This window comes from Artemia sp. Qi Xiang Cuo, chromosome 20 (assembly GCF_049724085.1).
Source record: "Artemia sp. Qi Xiang Cuo chromosome 20, ASM4972408v1, whole genome shotgun sequence".
NCBI lineage: Eukaryota > Metazoa > Arthropoda > Branchiopoda > Anostraca > Artemiidae > Artemia > Artemia sp. Qi Xiang Cuo.
Genome location: NC_142813.1, coordinates 42,787,082 through 42,810,674, shown reverse-complemented (window position 1 = coordinate 42,810,674; position 23,593 = coordinate 42,787,082). Strand labels below are relative to the sequence as shown.

Sequence of the window (23,593 nt, the reverse complement as noted above, 5' to 3'; positions counted from 1 at the left end):
CACCAGAAGTCGCTTAGAATATTCCATACCTATGTAAACGATTGCAAAAATATTGATACTAGTAGATTGAATGAACTATTCAAACTGTAGAAAAATTCTAATCTGAAACCTGAATATATACAAAAAATAATTGATATATATTGGCAGCTAAACAAGACGCACCGGTTTTCTGACACGGATTTACCCTAAAATACTTGTATATCATGAAATAGAAATCTAGTCTACGTAAACTATGTCAGAAAAACTTGTCCGTCATAACATTTTATGCAAGGTCCTAACTAGCACGAGATGGAACATAGTATTAGGCCATGTGAGGGAGCTCTGAATCTCTTTGAAAAGTTGATGCAAATAACATTAAAGTTGCTATATACGCAAGCAAAGTATAACCTTGATTACTACTATTCTTTTACAGTCATACTTTGACAGTATTAATAAAAAAAAACTTTTTCCACAAAATAAGTTTCTCAAAGAAAAGTAAAGAACTCCATTAAACAAAAAATGAGAAAAAATAAAATCAAATAATCTACCAAGCGTAAAACTACCACAAATCGGCATCGATAAATAAATGAAACCCAAAACGAATAGAAATTACAATAAACAACCGAGTCAAACTCAAAACGATCATTAATTAACATAAGTTGGGCTCAAAACCCCTATACCTTCCCAAGCCCAAAATAAAATTTGAACTTTACTGAAAAAAATATAAATGTTTTTGCTTTTATAACTTTAATAAATCAAATAATATTAACATTTTGACTACTAAATATCGGTGTATGAATATTAAACTTGCAATGCACATTCATTTATATTTTTTTCAGTAAAGTACAAATTATGTTCTGGCCTTGGGAAGACATAGGGGTTTTGAGCCCTACTCCTGTTAATTTCTGCTCGTTTTGAGTTTGACTCAGTTATTTATTGTAATTTCTGTTCGTTTTGGGTTTCATTTATTTATCAATGCTGATTTGTGGTAGTTTCACGCTTGGTAGATTATTTAATTTTATTTTTGCTCATTTTTTATTTAATGCAGTTCTTTACTTTTCTTTGAAAAACTTATTTTGTGGAATTTATTTTTTAATTAGTTTTTGTTCGTTTTATATTGAAATAGTCTTTTCCGGGAAACAGAAAATCATAATTTAAATGTTTTAGTTTTTTTAAGACATTATACTATTTTCAATCGAATGAGCCCTTTTTGAAGTTCCCACGATAACTCCTTCGATACGAAGTGCCCTGGTCTAAACAACAACAAAAAATAATACATTATACCAACAACGATCTCTACTATCAAAATGTCAAGCCTTCCAATCACTTTCGACTATTAAAAAGGGCACTAGGCCTTTCGACTTCCAATTGAATGAGTCCTTTTTGAAACGACCACGCTTTCTATAAAAACCTTATATGCCCCCACAGTATAAATTACAACCCTTACCCTCAGGGCTGTTAGGGTGGTTGTCATCCTCTAAGACCTAATTTCCAGCACTTCCAACTACGTTAAACAAAATAGCTGTCTTAAAATTTATATTGGATGTGTTTTGGGAAATGGCGGGCGTGAGAGGGGAATTAATGGCTCTCCATTCATTTTAAACTAATAAAAATGGCATTGGCCCTTTCAATTTCCGATCAAATGAGCCCTTCTAAAGTTTCTACAACAGCACTTTCAATGAAAACCCTATATGCCCCCAAGGCATAACTTACAACACTTGCCCCTGGGGCTGGGGGGTATGTCATTCTCAAAGACCTAATTTCCAGCATTTTCCACTACGTTGAACAAAATGGTTATCTGAAAACTTTGATTGGATGTGTTTGGAGGAATGGTGGGCGTGAGAGGGGGGTTAGTTACCCTTCAATCAATTGTGAATATTAAAAAGGGCACTAGCCCTCTTAATTTCCAATTGAATGAGCACCCTTTGAAGTTTTACGACAACTCTGTCTATAGAAACCTTATATGCCCCAAGGGAATAACTTACAACCTTTGCCCTAGGGGCTCTGGGGGGTTTGTCATCCTTAAAGACATAATTTCTAGAACTTTCAACTACGTTGAACAAAATGGCTATCTCTAAACTTTGATTGAATATTTTTGGGGAAATGGTGGGCCTGAGAGGAGGGTTAATTACTTTCCACTCACTTTTGACTATTAAACAGGGAAATTTCAATTTCCAATCAAATGAGCACTTTTTGAAATATCTACAACAACTATCTATATAAACCTTATATGACCCCAGGGCATAACTTATAACCCTTGCACTGAGGGCTCTGAAGGGATTATTATACTAAATGACCTAATTTCCAGATCTTTCCACTACGTTGAACCAAATGAACATTTCAAAATTTTGATTGGATGTGTTTGGGAAAATGGTGGGAGTGAGAGGGGTGTTAGTCGCTCTCCAATCATTTTCAACTATTAAAAAAGGCACTAGCCCTTTCAATTTCCAATTGAATGAGCTTTTTTGAAACCTTATATGCCCCCAGGGCATAAATTACAACTGTTGCCCTGAGGGCTTTAGAGGGGGGGGTGTCATCCTTAAAGACCTAATTTCCAAAACTTTAAACTACGTTGAATAAAATGGTAATCTAAAAATTTTGATTGGATGTGTTTGTGGAAATGATAGGTTTGAGAGGGGTTAGTTACCTTCGGCTCGCTTTTAACTATTAAAAAGTGCAATATAACTTAGAATTTACAATCGAAGAGATCTTTTTTCAAGTTTTTACGACACAGTTTTCAATAAAAACCATATATAATCTAAAGGCCTAACTAATAAACCTGACCCTGAAGACTGTAGGAGGATTGTCCTGCTCAAAGGTATAATTTTCTGAAGTTCGAACTGCGTGGGACAAAATGGCTATCTGAACATTTTTATTGGATGTGTTTGGGGAAATAGTGGGCGTGGAAGGGGTGTTAGTTGCCTTCCAATCACATTCGACTATTAAAAACGGCACTAGCCATTCCAATTTCCAATCGAAAGAACCCTTTTCGAAGTTTCTACGACAACTCCTTCGATACGAAGTGCCCTGGTATGAAAAAAACTAAAAAATAAATAATACATTGTGCCAACATCATTCTTTACTTAGGCAGCGCGATTGCGCTGCCTGTGATTGCGATGCACTATTTACTATTTCTTGTTAATATGCACTAAAGCAAAAATTATAAATCTTGAGTATTATTATTGTTATCGGTGCAGTAAGGTCAATTGTGGTGAAGGCATACGCCCCATTGACCCCCCATCCCCGGGAGTTTGGCCTTTTCCTCTAGGTTTTGAAAAACTTATATTTGTAGACACTTTTTTCTACTTAAAAATTCTTTTTTTTTTGTTAAATTTTCATTGAAAAACTTAGAAATCTTACAAATTGGTCCTCATAGTTTCCCCCACCTCCATCCTTAAATTTTGAAGAGATCTCCAAAAGCTTGAGTAACACTTCACTTTCAAATTTGACACCGAATAGATTTGAATTTATCAATGCTTACTATAAATAAAAGAATAATAACAAAATCAGAACAGAAATGTCAAAAAATATCGAACGCTTCACGATATTGCGTGTGATCCTTGCGCAGGGGCCATGCTGATCTTCTCAGTTTATGTCTTGCCGAAGGAAGACAATATGATTGATACCAAGTTTTAGTATACCTGGAAACAATGAAAAACCTTTCAGATTCTTTGTGCAATTAACCTTAATTATCAATAAGGATTTACATGAAAATAAAATTCTATAAAGTGAAAAATTAACAGTTTTTTTTTAGTAAATAATGATTCACCTACTAGCTACTTGCCTTATTTCGATTAGATGGCATTTGAAACCGCTTAACTTAGATTTATTGTGCATCCCCCAGGGCATAACTTAAAACCCTTGCCCTGAGGGTTTTGGGGGAGTGTTCTCCTCAAAAAAAATATTTTCTATCTGGAACTCTACTAGCCAACGCTGAACAAAATGGCTATCTCAAAATTTAGATTGGATGTGTTTGGGGAAATGATTGGCGTAGGGGGGGGGCTAGGTGCCCTCCAATCACTTTCGACTATTATAAAGGGCACTAGCCCTTTGAATTTTCAATCCAATGAGCCTGTTTTGAAGCTTCTACGACAACGTCTTCTATAAAAATCTTATTTGCCCCCAGGGCATAACTTAAAACCCTTGCCCTGAGGGTTGTGGGGAAGTGTCCTCCTCAAAACATATTTCTATCTGTTAATCAACTATACTGAACAAAATGGCTATCTCAAAATTTTGATTGGATGTGTTTAGGGGAATGATGGGGGTGGGGTGCTAGTTTGCCCTCCAATCACTTTTGGCTATTAAAAAGGGGCACTAGCCCTTTGAATTTCAAATCGAATGAGCCTGTTTTGAAGTTTCTACGACAACGCCTTCTATAAGAACCTTATATGCCGGCAGGGCACAACTTAAAAACCTTGCCCTGAGGGTTGTGGGGGAGTGTCCTCCTCAAGAACATATTTTCTGTCTGTAAATCAACTACGCTGAACAAAATTGTTATCTCAAAATTTTTATTGGATGTATTTGAGGGAATGATAGGCGTGGGGGGGGGGGCTAGTTTCCCTCCAATCACTTTTGACTATTAAAAAGGGCACTAGCCACTCCAATTTCCAATCGAATGAGCCCTTTTCAGAATTTCTACGACAACTCCTTCGATACGAAGTGCCTGGGTATGGAGAAAAAAAACACACTGTGCCACATCGTTCTTTACTTAGGCAGCGCTAGCGCGCTGCCTATGATATAGTTATCTCTATGGTACTTTTTGGCTCATTTTCCAGTTTTCACTGTCATTTTAGCTTGATTTGGGGAAATTAGCTTCAACTTTTTCCCCCTCCCAGGGATTTTGACGAAATTATGCCACTGTATCAGAGTAGTTTTGGAAAAATCGATGACTTTTATATTTTACCTTCATGAAGCACTTGTAAATTCTACCAGTTTGTCAGTCCTTATAAAAAAATAGAGTTATATACTCCTTTTCGTTACTTCAAAATATAATCCTTATCAAACAGTTCGTGGTAATTAACTGTAAGTAAGGAGCGATCCGGCTTAATAGTAACCGAAACTCTAAAAAGCGGAATTTTGATACCAATAGATACATCAAAAGAATCAGATTTTAATGCTGATTTCAAATATATAAGTTTCATCAAGTTTAGTCTTACCCATCAAAAGTTATGCACCTGAGAATATTTGGCTGATTTTAGAAAAAAGGGGGGAAGACCCCCTAAAAGTTATAGAACCTTAATGAAAATCACACGATCATATTCAGCGTATAAGAGAACCCTAATGTAGAGGTTTCAAGCACCTATCTACAAAAATGTGGAATTTTGCATTTTTTTTTGCCAGAAGAAATATCACGGATGCGTGTTAATTTGTTTTTTTTTTCCAGGGGTGATCGTATCGACCCAGTGGTCCTAGAATATCGTGGGAGGGCTCATCGGAACGGAAATTAAAAGTTCTTGTGCTCTTTTTAAGTTACCAAAAAATGGAGGGCAACTAGGCCCCCTCCCACACTCATTTTTTCCCAAAGTCACCCGATCAAAATTTTGAGATAGCCATTTTGTTCAGCATGGTCGAAAATACGATAAAAATGTCTTTTAGGATGACTTAATCCCCCTTAGTCCCCGGGGTAGGCCTGAAAGTTATGAACTTTACCCAATGTTAACATATAGTATTGGTTATTGGGAAGTATACAGACGTTTTCAGGGGGGATTTTTTTCTGGTAGTTGGGGGGGGGTGGGTCGAGGGTTATATGGGAGGATCTTTCCATGAAGGAAGTTTTCATGGGGGAAGGGGCATTGCTATGAAGGGGGCGCCGGATTTCCCAACATTATTAAAGAAAAAGATCAGAAATTAAATAAAAAAACAAGTTTTCAACTGATTTCAACTGATCAACTGATTGTGACTAAGGGGTCATTTTTAAAGAATTGGAAAATAATTTCGAACTTTAGCTTAAAGAGCAAGGTATTGACTAGGGGGCAAACCCCCTAATACACGTGTTAAAAATCTATGAATATAGTTCGTTTTTTTTTATTACTGATAAAAACGTTCGTAAATAAAATTAAACAATTTTCGAGAGAGCCATTTAACAAAATAAAAGTAAAATTAATATACAATTTTTTTTAATTATTCATGTACGGTGAGCCAAAATCAAAACCTGCATTAATTTAAAAACGTTCAAAAATTAAATAAAAAAAACAAGTTTTTTTTAACTGAAAGTAAGGAACGACGTTAAAACTTAAAACGAACCGAAATTATTCCGTATATGAAGGGGGCTGTCCACTTCTCAACGCCTCGCTCTTTACGCTAAAGTTTAACTTTCTCACAACTCTATTTATTTAAACAATAAAAAAAACTTTCCAATAAGAATTGGAAAATAATTTCGAACTTTAGCTTAAAGAGCAAGGTATTGACTAGGGGGCAAACCCCCTAATACACGTGTTAAAAATCTATGAATATAGAAGTTCGTTTTTTTTATTACTGATAAAAACGTTCGTAAATAAAATTAAACAATTTTCGAGAGAGCCATTTAACCAAATAAAAGTAAAATTAATATACAATTTTTTTTAATTATTCATGTACGGTGAGCCAAAATCAAAACCTGCATTAATTTAAAAACGTTTAAAAATTAAATAAAAATAAACAAGTTTTTTTTAACTGAAAGTAAGGAACGACGTTAAAACTTAAAACGAACCGAAATTATTCCGTATATGAAGGGGGCTGTCCCCTTCTCAACGCCTCGCTCTTTACGCTAAAGTTTAACTTTCTCACAACTCTATTTTTTTAAACAATAAAAAAAACTTTAAAGAGCGAGGTATTGAAGAGGGGACAGCCCCCTTCATATACGGAATAATTTCTGTTCGTTTTATGTTTTAACGTTGTTCCTTACTTTCAGTTAAAAAAAACTTCTTTTTTTTTTATTTAATAGTGAATAAGGACGATATATATCCCTAAGACTTTCATATTTTACCTTAGTGAGGCACTTGCAAATTCTAACAATTTTTCAGTCCTTATATAGAAAGAAAAACAAAAAAAGAATAAAATGAATAATACATTGTGCCAACATCGTTCTTTATTTAGGCAGCACTGTTGCGCTGCCTATGATATAGTTATATACTCCTTACAGTTAGTTCAAAATATAGTCCTGATAGTTACTTCAACTTAGGGGACAACATAAAAAAATGTTGTCAATTCTAGGTAATAGAACTGATTATAGAACTAATAGAACAAAGATAAAATGTATTATTTTGTAATGTAATGATAAAATATAAGATTAAAATGTGGGTATTTTGATATTACAAAGCACAGTTTATATAATATACCAGTAAGTTTACCGCAGATGATTTCTGGCTCTTCATTCTCGGTGCGAACAAAAAGCTCCTCCCACTTATTTCTGTACTTATTGTCCACTTACTGGTTGAGCCGGCCAAGTGGTTTTGTCAGTACTTGTTCCGTAGGTGATTATTCTTTGTCTACCCGTGAAAAGATCTAATGCCGCTTATGTTTATATCTGCAAACACGTTCTCTGGAGCACTCGCACCGCGGTCCGGATTTTTATAATGGGTGAGATAGGGAAAGATCATGCTGGATAATTATACAAACTGTGCTGAAAACCGACTTTTAACATTTTGATTTCATTTTCCTTGAAAAGATCACTTTTCTGACGTTCGTAAAGGTCAGATAAACTATCATAAAGAAATTCTAGATTAATAATCCGTTTCCTGAGATTGACGATTTCCGCGTCTTTTTTTAGGCAATCTTCACAGGTATGGCGCTCGAACTCAGTAGCCGTTTCTGCAATGCTTGTCAATTCACCTGTACTGGAAAAATAGATTTTGGGAGTAATTTTGAATTGATGTATTGTGGTTATTTTTGCAGAATCAATCGATCCATCAGAACTATTGTTGACATTGCTCGAAGCACAAGGTATACTAGGGGAATTTGTAATACCATTTCGATCGATCACTTCAAGCTGATTTTCGTTGGAGATAGTTGAATATTCTTCATCCGAAATAACGGGGGATTTTATATCGATTTTCTTTTATTTAACTTGTCAAGGAATGTTGCATCTTAATAATTATGTCTGTTACGTACGCTAACGACCCGTGTAGAAGGTAATTACCAAATTATGAAAACTAATGATATGTAGATTCAAACAGGCTGACGACGAGGGATGCAATGGACCAGTTTTCTGTGCTTGCATTTGTTGTCCACGCAAAAACTTGCCTTTACGTGCTTTTTCTATGCATTCAAGTCTAGGATTTGAGGGAGCGGGTATTCTTCTTCATAAACATGTTAATTGTGTTCCATTTGATTCTCAGCTGCCATCTACATTTTTTTTCGATTTAGCTTATGAAGCAATGTTATATCTCAATAATCTTATCTTTTACACAGGCTGCCAATCCATAGCCTGTTAGCCGTTACGTCTGTTACAGTGGTTGTTAAAAAGTCTATAGCCGATAATTGCTCAATTACAAAGATTAGTGGCTCATAAGTTGTGGCAACGGTTGGCTGTTGTTGTTGTCTTTGCTGTACACACGTTTGCTGCCACAAACAAATTTGATACTTCACTGAAGTGCACTCAAACAAACTTTTGTGCACTCACTGATGCTTTATGTTCATACAAGCAGATTGTATGGGGGAGGGGGGAATGTTCCTATTATGCAGGAAGATTTTTGGTCGTTTCAAATTTAAACATTGCTTTTTACATTTGAAGAACTTTATTTTGTTTGTTATTTATCTTGTCAAGACGTTCGGGGTCTTAATTATTTCTGTATTATCCGCTTGTTGCAATATTTACCGCTGGTAATTGCTTAATTATGAAGACTAATGGTATACAGATCCTAACAGGTCCAAGAAAAAAGGTGTTCCAATTAGTGATTATTGTGGAGCCTGTTGTGAATTAAATAAAAAAAACAAGTTTTTTTAACTGAAAGTAAGGAGCGACATTAAAACTTAAAACGAACAGAAATTATTCCGTCTATCAAAGGGGCTGTCCCCTCCTCAACGCCTTGCTCTTTACGCTATAGGTTTTTATTGTTTAAAAAAAATAGAGTTGTGAGAAAGTCAAACTTTAGCGTAAAGAGCAAGGCGTTGCGGCGGGGACAGCCCCTTTCATAGACGGAACAATTTCTGTTCGTTTTAAGTTTTAATGTTGCTCCTTACTTTCAATTAAAAAACTTGTTTTTTATTTAATTTTTGAACGTTTTTGAGTAACTACAGGTTTTGATCTTGGCTCACAGTACATGAATAATTAAAATGAAATTTTCATATTAATTTGCTTTTATTTGGTTAAATGGCTTTCTCGAAACTTGTTTCATTTTATTTACGAACGTTGTTATTAGTAATAAATATACGTAACTTACGAATTAATTTACGTAACGAACTTCTATATTCATATATTTTTAATACGTATATTAGGGGGTTCCCCAGTCAATACCTTGCTCTTTAAGCGAAAGTTCGAATTTTGTTCCAATTCTTTAAAACTGACCGCTTAATCACAAAGGCCGTTAATTAGAATAAATAGCTCTTATGAAAGTATTAAAAAATCTCTGGCTTAAAGAGTGAGGTATTAACTAGGGGGTGAACCCAATCATATATGTAATATTTTCTGTACGTTTAAAGTTTGATGTTGCTGCTGTTGCAGTTGAAAAACTTGTTTTTTATATTTAATTTCTGATCTTCTTTTAAATAATGCTGGGAAGTCCGGCGCCCCCTTCATAGCAATGTCCCTTCCCCCATGAAAACTTCCTTCATGGAAAGATCAACCCACATAACCCCCGACCCCCCCCCCCCCCACTACCAGGAAAAATCTCCCCTGAAAACGTCTGTACTGTATATTTCCCAATAACCAATACTGTATGTTAATATTGGGTAAAGTTCATAATTTCAGCCCTCCTCCCGGGAAGTTCGGGGCATTGAGTCATCCTAAAAGACATACCGGACATGGTTTCAAACATGCTGAACAAAATGGCTATCTCATAATTTTGATCAGGTGACTTTGGGAAAAAATGAGCGTGGGACGGGTCCTAGTTGCCCACCATTTTTTTGGTCACTTAAAGAGGGCACTAGAACTTTGAATTTTCATTCCAATGACCCCTCCTTCGATATTATAGGACCACTGGGTCGATACGATCACCCCTGGGAAAAAAAACAAATAACCACACACCAATGATCTTTCTTCTGGCCAAAAATATAAAATTTCACTTTTTTGTAAATAGGAGCTTGAAACCTCTACAGCAGGGTTCTCTGATACGCGGAATATGATGGTGTGATTTTCATTAAGGTTCTATAACTTTTGGGTCTTTATCCCTTTTTTCAAAATCATCCAAATTTTTTCAGGCGCGTAACTTTTGATGGGTAGGATTAAACTTGATGAACCTTATATATTTGAAATCAGCATTAAAATTCGATTCTTTTGATGTATCTATTTGTATCAAAATACCGTTTTCTAGAGTTTTGGTTACCATTGAGCCGGGTCCCAATAACCATACTATATGTTAACATTGGGTAAAGTTCATAACTTTCAGCCCTCCCCCTGGGGGCTTCGAGGGATTAAGTCATCCCAAAAGACATAGTTATAACATTTTCGACCATGCTGAACAAAATGGTTATCTCAAAATTTTGATCGGGTGACTTTGGGAAAAAAATGAGCGTGGGAGGGGGCCTAGTTGCCCTCCATTTTTTTGGTCACTTAAAAAGGGCACTAGAACTTTTAATTTACGCTCCAAAGAGCCCTTCCCACGATGTTCTAGGACCACTGGGTCGATACGATAACCCCTGGGAAAAAAAAAAAAAAAAAAAAAAAAAAACACGCATCCGTGATCTTTCTTCTGGCAAAAAATGTAAAATTCCACATTTTTGAAGACATGAGCTTGAAACCTCTACAGTAGGGTTCTCTGATACGCTGAATCTGATGGTGTGATTTTCATTACGGTTCTATGACTTTTAGGGGGTCTTTCCCTCTTTTTTCGAAAATCAGCCAAATTTTCTCAGGTGCGTAACTTTTGATAGGTAAGATTAAACTTGATGCAACTTATATATTTGAAATCAGAATTAAAATCTGATTCTTTTGATGTATCTATTGGTATCAAAATTCCGTTTTTTAGAGTTTCGGTTACCATTGAGCCGGGTCGCTCCTTACTTACAGTTCGTTACCACGAACTGTTTGATCACACCCTGATAAAGGAACCATAATAAGAAAAATTCACTTTTTCGTTTTATACGCAATATATTTGATAAAAAAAATTAAAAAAATAGTTTGGTTAAACGCAAATTATGTGTGCGCCTCTATATTGCTTCTTGGCGACCTTCTCATAAAATAATATCAGTAGCAATTATATATTTTTTTATTAAAGAGTCTGTAGGATAAGCGATGTTTTTCATGTTTCACCTTAGGTAAGCATTTGGATATCTTCCCCTTATTTCTCCGGTGCTTATACAGTAATCACTCGATTTCCCTAAACTATCCCGATGGAGAAGAGAAGCATAAATCAATGACAGATAGCAAGCAAAGGAATGGGAAACATTTGGAGCTTAATAATTCAAAATGTTTGCTGATGGACATTCGACAAATAAGGGGATAAAAATAAATCCTAACTTGTTCTTCTGAAAACACACAGAGATTCTGATAGGAAAGGATAGAAGAAATAGACATTTTACCAAATGATATATGTGTTTCACTGTGATTATGTAGAAAAAACAAGAAGTATTCGGATCAGAGACAAGGCTCGAGCATTGCCTTTAGTAAAGAGCAACAGGCCTTTAAGGTATTATTCATTCTTTTCTTCCAGGGCCATTTCGTAAAGAGGTGCTGGCCGGAGAAACTTTTTAGAAGGCTAATTTGATTTTTTTTTTCTTTTTTTCTTAAATTCGCAGCCTTTGGGACTTACTAAATTAACACTAAATAACAATTTTAATTGGCGTTTTATTGGCACTGAAATTGAAAGTTTTTGGTGTTTTTTTAGGGCATTCAGTTGAAACTTTCAGGGAATGCTGAGGAGGATGGTAAACTAAATTAAGAATACAGTGTTATCATCCATGTTGCAAAAATAGCGCGTCTAATTGAAGATAAAACTAATTGGAAATGGAAAGCGGCTATAACTAAAGTCTCTTTGGGTCAGATGTGTAGATATATAAAATGTTTTAAATAACTTTGACCATAGATGAACTTAGAAAAGACTCAATGTCTAGTATTAAGTTAGCTGTAAATCCAGTGCAATCATTATTTCTTAATCAGCAAGTTCTTCGGACATCGCAGCTCGTAATTTCAAGTAAGGTTTTCGGCAATCTTCTTTTCCAGTAATTATTTTGTAGATTGTCTAATTTACAGCAGCGTCCAAGGTTTCAAGATTAACCTGCTGAAAGTTTCCGGTTTTTAGCTTTTATGATTCAGTTGTAAATCCAATGCGAAAGCCGGCTCTTTGTCATAGGCTCTGGGAAATTAAAATATTGGTATAATTAAAAAATGATAAAACTATAATGATAATATTATCATTCTAAACGATAGAATTATATCGACTAAATAACAAACAATTTGAAGACAAATAATTTATGGCCAAAATATAAATTTTTGTCATAAACAAAAATTTAATGATTAGGGTCTTGGTGGGCAGTCGAGTTTGATAAATTATGAAACTTTGGTATTGAGCCCAAGGCCTAAAATATAACCAGAGGAAGCATCAAATATTAAACAAAAGAAACAGAACATAAACCACATCCCTTCCTAATGCCAAGGTATAATGTGGAGACGGGGGAAACAAATCCATGGAAATAACAATGAAAATGTTTATCTCAACTCAGAAGGGGTTATTTGAAAAAAAAACTGAAATATTACGTACCTTTATAGCTGTCATTATTATGCAGCTGGTAATAATGGCAGCTGCCAGTATTAATATGCTCGACATTCAGACTATTTTCGTAAATGCGCCAAGCAGTATTGAATAGGAAAGTATCACCAGCTGAAAACTATTTTACCAATTTTAAAACCATTAAAACTAATTCAAAAATGGTTAGAGAACAATTCATTTTTCAACAGCCTCTTGAATCCAACGCATCACACTACATCAAACATTTCGCTGGTTTCGTTGAACCTTTTTTTTAATTTACTAATCTTCAACTGATAAACTATTCCTAGTTCCTACGAAAGCTTCAAAACCTTATTTTCCCTCTCCTGTAAAGCTATGAAATATGAGATACATTTTTATTTGGGGGGGGGGAGGACTGTGGTATTTGTCCTTAAATAAATTGGAGACATACAAGACATAGTTAGTGCTCTATTTCTGCAAACCTGCTATCCTTTCCAAACGGTTACCCTCTTCTTTATCTAATTAGTACGAAAATCTTAAAAAAGTATCAATTCTCCTTTTTAACTCTTTTACTCTGCGTTCGAGCATTCCAATATCGCTTATCTGATAAGCTTTACTTATCTTTGAGATTTAACTTAGGTACTTTAGTTACCTACTTACTCGACTTACTTTACTTACTTACGGTTTGATTATCCTTGCGTTTCACGAGACATGCGTAAAGTCAGAGGTTAGGAGGATTGCTACTTGAAATAGTCTTGATTAGTCACGAGATTACTTATACCTGCTAACTCTGGGAAATGCAGGATAAGCGACGACAAGTAACGTCTTGCGTAAACAGAAATTCTGTTCTCCCAAAAAATGGCGGGTGTAATAAACAAAATTTTTACTAGGGGCTAAAGGGGTCCACATTCGGAGAGTTAAGGGACATGGGTTATATAATGATTTTCTCTCCAAATTATTGGGGGCAAATGCCCCCCCCCTAAACGGTACCACTACAGAGAACCGACGGGGCAGTAATTTTGGAATATAGCACCGCTCCAGGTATTTGTAAACAAGCTATGTTTACAGAGGAGTAGCCTACACTATAATAATGCTGCTATTCGCCTAGTTGTACACAGTTACAGATTTAGCAGTTACAGATTACATCTGGGGTAATTAGTGCTAGGCAGATAAATCGGATAGGAATGTTCAAATACACTGTTATAGTTTCAATTATTACTGGAATTCGATCGGGTTTCCTTTGGAAAACTTTAGATTTCCACAAATACATTGTAAATTTTACATTACAACATCTTTTACAAGTATCCTTCTTGTCTTCCGTGGAAGCAGTGAACTAATTTTGGTTATTATTTTTCAGTTGACAGACTCAGAATCGACTAGTGACGGTAACCTAGATAGAAAGTTAAAAGACGCCACTCTTTCTCTCAAGAATCAGATGAGTAACTTGAGATCTCAAAATGAAGCAGAACTTCTTAATTTGACTATTTACGTTAATGACAGAATTAACACCATTTCTCGAGCAGTGGAAACGAAACTTAGCAGCAATGTTTTGCTAGTCCGAGAGTCGATGTATAACACCAGCAAAGCTTTTATTGATGACCTGGAGGTGAGTGAATTGGTTCCTATGCTAGCCGTACTATCCAGGCTCAAGGCTATACCCAGGGAGGTATTTGAACCCCCCCGCCCTAACTACCGAATTTTTTCTACTTGTAAAAACGTAACGAAAATGCATGTAAACAAGTTTTTGAAGCATTTTTAAAAGTTTTGTACTCCCCCCCCAAACAAAAATCTTGAATACGACCCTGTCCATGTTAAACCATGATACTTTGTATGAAAAAGGGCTTCATCTCCTTTAAGATTATGCTAAGTTCAAACGCATACGATTTTGAAAAATTCCTATACGAATTTTGTCACTGTTTCAATTTGAATTTTTCAAAATATTCCATGCACTTGTTAGGAAGATCCCAAAGGTATTAAAGACCTTTCTGTCTAAACAAAAATTTCGGAGGGTGGGGGGAGGTATTCAAACCAGGTAGCCCCCCCCCCCCTGGTTTAGTATATAAACCAAAAAATAGAGCACATGCAATAATTGCATGGACATTTATTACAGATTATTTTTTATTACAACATATTTGTGTATTTATTTATGACATTAATTTAGTTGTCATTTATGAACTGTTCAATTACAACGAATTATTTATTTTGAATCGATTAGAATTATTTAACATTATGTTCAGTATCAAGTGAGATACTACCGAAAATTTTCTTATGTAGATAAGTTTGTTTAAAATCGTTCCCCGCGAAGAAATCCTCATATTTATATTTCCTATTTCATACTTTATTTGGAGCTATGCCAAAAAATTAGGAGTTTGGATAAGGATTTTCTCACTATTTTCAGACTAAAATTTCTGTTTGTTTTTTTTTTCGTTTTTTTTGTAAGTCATACATAGCCAATGTGGTGTCAAAGCCTATTTATAAAACCTGCATAGGAAAAAAAGGGGAAGGGATCAAAACTCAGAAGAAGTAAAAAATTAATATCAGAGTTACAAGTAAAAAGTATTTACAGTTCGTTGCGCCCATGCATGCAGGCCCTTTCAGAGCCGTTCCTGGGGGCCTTGGTCACCTGTCCCGGGCACCACAGTTGGTGGTCCCGTGGCTGGTGGATTGCCCAATTTGATCATTTTCTTTCAACTCAAATTGAGTCACGAGGGTGGTGCTGTATTTAATTGTTGTCCACTAGCCCTAGGGATGGCTCTATGCCCTTTTTCTTGTTTATATACCTTATATTATGTGCTTACACGCAAATAACCGCCTCACATCATATCTTACATACCATACATCATGCTCTAAAATATTATATCATAACTAATAAGAACCCGATTCTCTATTTCCGATCTAATCCGATCCATTGGCACGATCCAGTCTTGCAAATAGTTTTTGGAACTACAAAAAGCTTGGAAAAAAATAGTCCCTACCAACTATATAACCCATCTTGACATTTAAGTATTCTATTCTATAGCTTACTTGGAACCTTTCCTATCTCTAAAACTCCCAGGATCTAATTGTTTTTCTAAAGTAGGTGTGGATTTTCTGTTATTACCCATTCTAAGTCTTATCAGGTCCATTTTACTGTCTTGGGTTTAGCACAACCAGCCAAGGATATCATTACATATAATGTAGGACTGACATTTGTTATCAAGATTAAGTAACTTTAAATGTCCCCTTGATACTGTACTATCTTTTTGTGTGACTCCACTCCAAGAAAACATTATTTGGGAAAATTGGGTTCGATTAGAATCGTGTGATTTTACAGTTCGGTTGTTTTGGACCTATTCGAGCGAACCTCTCAGTTTTTTCCTTTATCTATCTCTGTGTCTCTTAACGGGTGATAAAGGTTGCTACAGTGCCAAGGACAGTGAAAATGAAATCTGATTGTTTAAACAGGCAATGCTGTATCTAGGGGGGAGGTGGATGTTTGAACCTCCCCCCCCCCCAAACAAAAAATAAATGTCCGACTGGTAAAAACATATCAAAGATGCATGTAAATAAATTCTTATTCGTTTATTAAAATACCTCTGAAAGAAATACCCTCCCCCCAATAAAATTAGCGTTGGCCTTGTGAACAGTTTACATGGAAACATAAACAGTCATATACATCTTTAAAAAGTGGGAAAAATTGTTAATTGAGTTTGTTTCAACGAAACAGACCTCCAAAGACAAATAGATATTTATTATGACAAAAGCCTCTTCGGCACCTGGTAAAAAAAAAGATAAGGACATAATAAAGAAACAAATAATACGTAACAATAACAATACGATAATTTAGCAATATTCCAACAATGACACATAACTATAACAAAAGCACTCATAATAAGACACATAATACCATGATTATAAACACGCCCAATGACTCATATTATCACACATGATAACACACATAATTATAACACACAGAGTTTTATTTATAACCTGACTCACCTTAATCTAGTCATTATTTATGAAAAAAATCGTTATGTGTCATGCCACATGGACAAATCAACCCAATTTTTCAAAATCATCAGAATTTTTACTTACAAAATATTTTCAAATCAATTCATTCCTCCAAAAACACCTCCTCCTCATGTCCACTAAATTTTATATTTACTCATGGTATGGATTAATTCTTCCTCTTCTTCACATATAGGACACTGATATGTACCATTTTTAATCCTATAATTCCGAATATATATCCTCCTCTCACCAATACCCAAAACATTACTACGAATTGAAATTACTTATCTTGCCACCTCCCTACTCATCCTGGGTTTAAAATAAAGTTCCTCCTCCCCAGGCATGCTTAGCCAGCCCAAACCGCTCCAGGGACACCGAGGACGACTCTGTATCTTGCCCAGTGGCGTATCCAGGGGAGGGCGAGGGGGGCGCGTCCCCCCTCGCCTTACGTAGTCTAAAGCAGTGTAATTTAATTAATTAACGCAATTTTGTGTTAATTAAACTTGCTCCTCACGCAAGTTTATCGGATCGATCTCTTTTGCACTCCCCCCCCCACAAAAAAATCCTAGATCCGCCCTTGTTTGCCCCCTTTGAGTGTCTCATTGAACCAAAATTAGCCATCTTACATCATTCTTAGACATCCCCGCTATAAAAAGACTCCCTCCCAGGCCTCCTTAGCCAGCCAATATACCCCGAGGGACGCTGACCATCCTTTATATTTTTTGAAACTAGGGCGAATTCCCGACCCAGCCCTTACCCCTCATTCCAATACTGGCTAAAACCACACTTCTCAATAATTGATATAACCTGGTCAGGCTATGAGCTTTTCTTGCGATCTACTAATATCTCCTCGCACGCAACCCCTACTAGCCTTCCTTATTTACTATCTCTTATTAGTAGATTTATTAACCTTTCCCAAAATTTTAATATTCGCACTAACCTTCTCACCCTTAACGGTAACAATCCAAAATCGCCCTTTAATACTACATGGATAAACTGATCAGTATACCTCCAAAGTCGCTTAAAATACATTAATTGTTACCGATCTACCTTATCAACCTCCTATATATCCCAAACCTTTTCTGAGTAAAATGTTACAGGAACTAGCTTGGTTTTCATTATCATATTCTGAAGCCTTCTAGGAATCAATCATCGGAAAGTTTTCCTTCTGTTAGCAAATCACGTGAACATTCATCAAAGATAGCGATTATATCCAGAAATCCACATACAATTTACGATATCCCGTCCTAGCCAAGTGGTTAACACGCTAGACTCGAAATCCTTTGTACGCGAGGACAGGGATTCGAGTCCTGGTGTCGCTGATTACTTGGTCTGCAACGGGGGTCAGTGGCGTGACTCTCTAAGCTCAGCCAGAGCTGACCCAGCTCTAAATGGGTACCTGGAGAAATCTAGGGAAGGTAAACAGGAAGGGTGTGTGAAAGCATAGGAGGGCTGATCCCCAACCTCCCATTGAACTTCCCATGAAGGGCCATGAAACGGAGATCAGCGCCATCAGTAGGGACTGTAAAGTTCAATTTCGCGTTATTTCCCTTTTTCTTTTTCCTCAAATACTTCTTAATTATCTCATACAAAAGTCTGCTGCATTGAAGTCTGCTAAAAGGACAAATGTCAAAACCTGGTAAAAATTTCAACTTTACCCAAAACATAAGCAACTCTTTTAAAAGTATCCCAAGCAGCCCTTTCTGAAAAAGAACGACTTTCTGAAGAGATGCACACAGAATGAAACACATAATCTCTTTTCCATATTGGAATTCTTATCCAAACTAAGTTACAAGAATCATTTTTCAGCAGGAGGAGAAAATTTTCAAAAAAAAACATGATAAAACTCCATAATAACAACAATTTCTCGGGATTTTACGTTTGGCACTAAATTAACTATAATGACTAACTATAATATTTTATCAAGAGCATGTTTCCACGAGAGTCCTCAATACCTTGAGGACTACAAGCTTCAACCAGATCCTGAAAATAGTTTCCAAGACCAATCATTTTTGTATTTAAGTGTTTCATCGAAATACACTGCTGTAGTCCTGGTATAAGTTGTATGATAAGTAATTTCAATTATCGTCACCTTGATTAGGGGGTCGCGGAGCTAACTGCCGAAGATTCAGATCTAGGATTAGCATTAGATAAATATACCAGGCCACCATCACCTGCAGGGGGCATATTGGCATGGACTACCCGAACGCTCGCAGTTGTGTATGTGGGTAGTGCCGAGTGTGAACTATTCTGGGAGGGAGAAGGTTCTGCTTCGTTTCTACTATGAGGGTTTCCGCCGTCATGAGCGGCACTACGTTGTTGTTCTTCAACATGGCCGCTTTATGCAAACCTGGCTACCGATGAATAAGTTAAATCCTCCTAGTTTAGCACCAGTTAAACTCTCAGTCTTCGTATCTTCAAAAGTATTTTTAAATTCCTTTCTACAAATCAGCTCAGGTTCCCTGTAATCAGGACTAGTTTGTGATCCGAATTTCTGCAATAGAAGACTATATTTTAGTATATGCTCCCACGCGGCAACACTTGCAAAGCACTACATTATGAACGTTCATTGTGTTATTTAGTCTGGAAGGGTCAGAGATTCAAGTTAAGAACTTCCGCAATCAAGGCACCTACAGCATCTTCCATAAACGAGAAGACATTGTGCTGCGGCAAAAAGTTAAGAAGCAGTGTGCAAAAATGCAATACCATCCTAAAAACATCATATTTCTGAAACAGTCAAAACAAAAATCATAGAAAATCGTGGTTTTTAGGGTTGAACAGTAAGGTTCAGAGGTAAAAAATACTATATATATATATATATATATATATATATATATATATATATATATATATATATATATATATATATATATATATATATATATATATATATATATATATATATATATATATATATATATATATATATATATATATATATATATATATATATATATATATATATATATATATATATATATTGAATTGTTGTAATCCCTGGTCAAAATATATACAAATATCTTGGCAAATGCCAGTTTTTTGCTAATTAAGCAATTTAATGTCTTTTTATACTACTCTCTTTTCCATGATTAAATAAAAAAAACAGGTTTTCTTAACTGAAAGTAAGGACCGTCATTAAGACTCAAAACGAACAAGATTATTCCGTATATGAAATGAGCTGTCCCCTCCTTAACGACACGCTCTTTGCACTAAATCTTTTTTTTTTTTTTTTAGATTAAGTTGTGAGACAGAGTCAATTTTCAGCGTAAAGAGCGAGGCGTTGGAGGGGGACGGCCCCTTTCATATACGGAATAATTTCTGTTCGTTTTAAGTTTTAGTGTCGCTCCTTACTTTCAGTTAAAAAATTTGTATTTTTTGTTTAATTTCTGAACGTTTTTGAATTAATACAGGTTTTGATTTTGGCTCACCGTACATGAATAATTAAAACGAAATTTGCCTATTAATAATACTTTTTTTGCCTAACGGCTTTCTCGGAAGTTGTTTAATTTTATTTACGAACGTTTTTATTAATAATATACAATATATATACGTAACTTACGAATTAACTTACGAAACGAACTTCTATATTCGTATATTTTTATATTAGGGGATCTGCCCCCTAGTCAATACCTCACTCTTTACGCTAAATTTCGATTTTTTTTTCAAGTTCTTTAAGAATGACCCCTTAATCAAAAAGGCCATTAATTAGAACAAATAGCTCTAATGAAAGTACTAAAAAAACTTTAGCGTAAAGAGCGAGGTATTGACTAGGGGGCGATCCCAATCATGTACGCAATAGTTTCTGTTCGTTTTAAGTTTTGATGTTGAAAAGTTCTCAGTTGAAAAGTTTTTCAGTCGAAAACTTGTTTTTTTTATTTAATTTCGGATTGTTTTTCGATCCTTCATAGAAACTTCCCTTACCCTCTGAAAACTTCCTCCGTGGAAAGATCCTCCCAAGTAACGCCCTAACCCCCCTCCCATCCCGCTACCAGAAAAAATGCCCCCTGAAAACGTCTATATACTTCCCAATAACCAAACTATAATAAATAAACATTTGGCAAAGTTCATAATTTGCAGCCCTTCCCCCGGGGACCGTGGGGAGATTAAGTCATCCTCAAAGATATAGTTACTATGTTTTTCGACCATGCTGAACAGAATGACTATCTGAAAATTTTGATCGGATGACTTTAAGAAAGAATGAGCTTGGGAGGGGGCCTAGTTGCCCTCCATTGTTTGGTCACTTAAAAAGGGCACTAGAACTTTGAATTTCCGTTTCAATGAGCCCTCCCGAGATATTCTAGGACCACTGGGTCGATACGATCACCCTGGGAAAAAACAAATAAACACACATCCGTGATCTTTCTTCTGGCAAAAAATACAAAAGTCTCCATGTTTTAAGATAGAAGGTTGAAACCTCTACAGTAGGGTTCTCTGATACGCTGAATATGATGGTATAATATTCATTAGGGTCCTATGACTTTTAGGGAGTGTTTCCTCCTTTTTCCGAAAATAAGGCAAGTATTCTCAGGCACGTAAATTTTGATGGGTAAGACTAAAATTGATGAAATTTATATATTTGAAATCAGCATAAAAATGTTATTCTTTTGATGTATCTATAGGTATCAAAATTCCGTTTTTTAGAGTTACGGTCACCATTGAGCCGGATCGCTCCTTACTTACATGTTCGTTACGAGGAACGGTTTGATATTATGTGATTATTCAAGCAAGTCCAATTTCTAACAGTGATTTCTACTAAGCTTCAAAACTTTTGGTTTTTTTTAAGGTCTTGGAACTGTTGTAATCCCTTGTCAAAATATATACAAATATTATTGCGATTACCAGTTTTTTTCGCTTTAAGCAATTTAATATACATATCCATACATGAAAATCTTCAACTTTTCCACTTAAGTGTGACATGTGAGACAACGTCATTGCCATACTGATGTATATAAGAATGACGTCACTCCCAAAAATAGTTTTTTTTTCAAAATGAAGGCTCTTAACGAATTTTCTCCAACATCTAACCCATCTAAATCGTTTTTTTCTACCAGAATTTACCAGGATGCCTATTTTTCCGAAAAAATTTGGAGCAGTTTTCGAGAAAAATAAATATATACACAATAAACAAATATACGATTAAGATAATTTCTTAAACCACATTGGCCTGACATCACATAAATAAAGAAAAACGAGCCAAAATGGGGTTTTTATAGTCCAAATGAAAAAACTGAAAAAACACAACAAAGCGAATGTTTCGAGAGGATAAACGCCTCTCTTCTTCAGCGCGAAACGAAATAATGTATCCAAGGAAAGTGCCGAAGAAAAAAAAACAAAAAACAAACGCGGAAAGTCAATGTGAAAAGAACCAAAAAAACGAAGAAAAAAACAAAACTTAAAAGATGAATAAAATTCAATAAAAGCCAAACATTAAAAGAATTAACACCAAATACCTAACAAGTTAGGTATAACAAGTTAGGGCCGTAGCTCTGGTTGACTTTTCCAACCCGACACATCTCAGGGTAAGTCCTGTACCTGTACCAGACATTTTTATCGTTTATATTATTTTGTTGTACCTTTACTGGGCTTAGAAATGCTACAATTAAATAATTCGTTTTTCTCAGATTGTGAGACAAGTTCTTGCCAATACAAGCAATTCTGTTGCTGTAATGTCTGGCCAAGACATGGTGAAAACAAGGTCAATAGAAGAGCTTAAGTCGAATGGTAGGCGACATGACGTGATTCTCCAGAACTTGTCAAAACAAGTGCAGGATTTACAGCACACAATGCAGGACCAAATGCAGGTACGTCATTCTGGGTTCTAAACCCCAAAAATATACTTCGTTATCAAGAACTAATACAGTGGCTAAGCAGATTCATGCAGGACGTTTTTAAATTCGAAGTTATACTTGGCAGAAGCCTTCCACAATGTCAGCACAAACGAGCCAATCAATCAGTGCTTCCTTGAGCAATTCAATCCTCAAATTTTCCGAGATTTCTCCGAGTTTCCAGAACAAAAATGGGTAGAATGCTTCAAGGTAGATTTTTTTGTGCTTTTTTTTATTTTTCCTCTTCCATAGCTTTCCTCTTTGTCGTTGAAGTCTTGAACCTTTTTGAAAACTTTGTCCCTTCAGCCTTCTTTTCAAAGAAGGTATTTATTTTACTCAGTCTTGAGGTGTTTCACTCAGTCTAGAATTGTGTACTTTTGTGTTCTTCCTCTTCCCTTTCCTATCTTTCCCTGATTATTTCATTTTTATTTGTTTTTTTTATTGCTGAAAATAAGTCCCGTAAGTAGTCCCATAGTACCCAATTCCCCATGACGAGACTTTCCAAATCAAACCGTAGGTAGTTATACTCTTGTGACGTTGTAATTCTGTAAGGCAAGAGGAACTTTTCTTTTATGAAGAAATCTGCTCTGTTGGGAATGCCGAAGTACCATTAGAAAGCGATTGACAAAGTTAAATAGAAGAACTAATTTGATTCAGTCTATTACTTTATTCCAACTAAAAAGATTATTATACAAAAGTAGAAATCAGAGGAAAAAAGAAACAAACAGTTTAGCCAAACAATTGGGAAAAGATAAACAAATAGCTTAGCCAAATAGTAGATAAAGATAGGAAAACAACGATCATATTAAATAAAAAGAAAATAGAGGAAAAAAAACAAATAGCTAAGCCAAATAGTAAGAAAACAAAGAAAAAAAAAATCATAGCACAAAAAAGGAAAATATAGGGGAAAACAAACAAATAACTTCCAAATATTAGAGGAAGAAAGGAAAAAACGATCATTATAAAAAAAATGAAGGAAAAAGAAAAAATAGCTTAGCC

General features: G+C 35.4%; 1 protein-coding gene and 1 pseudogene across 1 annotated transcript in view; one reads left to right on the top strand and one right to left on the bottom strand.

The window, feature by feature from the left end:
• The window catches only part of LOC148940231 (uncharacterized), a 341,376-nt gene that overhangs the window by 306,951 nt on the left and 10,832 nt on the right, over positions 1–23,593 (top strand). The window contains exons 3-4 of the mRNA XM_089105976.1: positions 14,137–14,385; positions 22,391–22,570. Coding sequence (XP_088962102.1) covers positions 14,137–14,385; positions 22,391–22,570 — 429 coding nt within the window. The remainder of the gene's footprint in view (positions 1–14,136; positions 14,386–22,390; positions 22,571–23,593) is intronic.
• On the bottom strand, positions 3,503–3,591 carry LOC148940232 (U6 spliceosomal RNA; annotated as a pseudogene).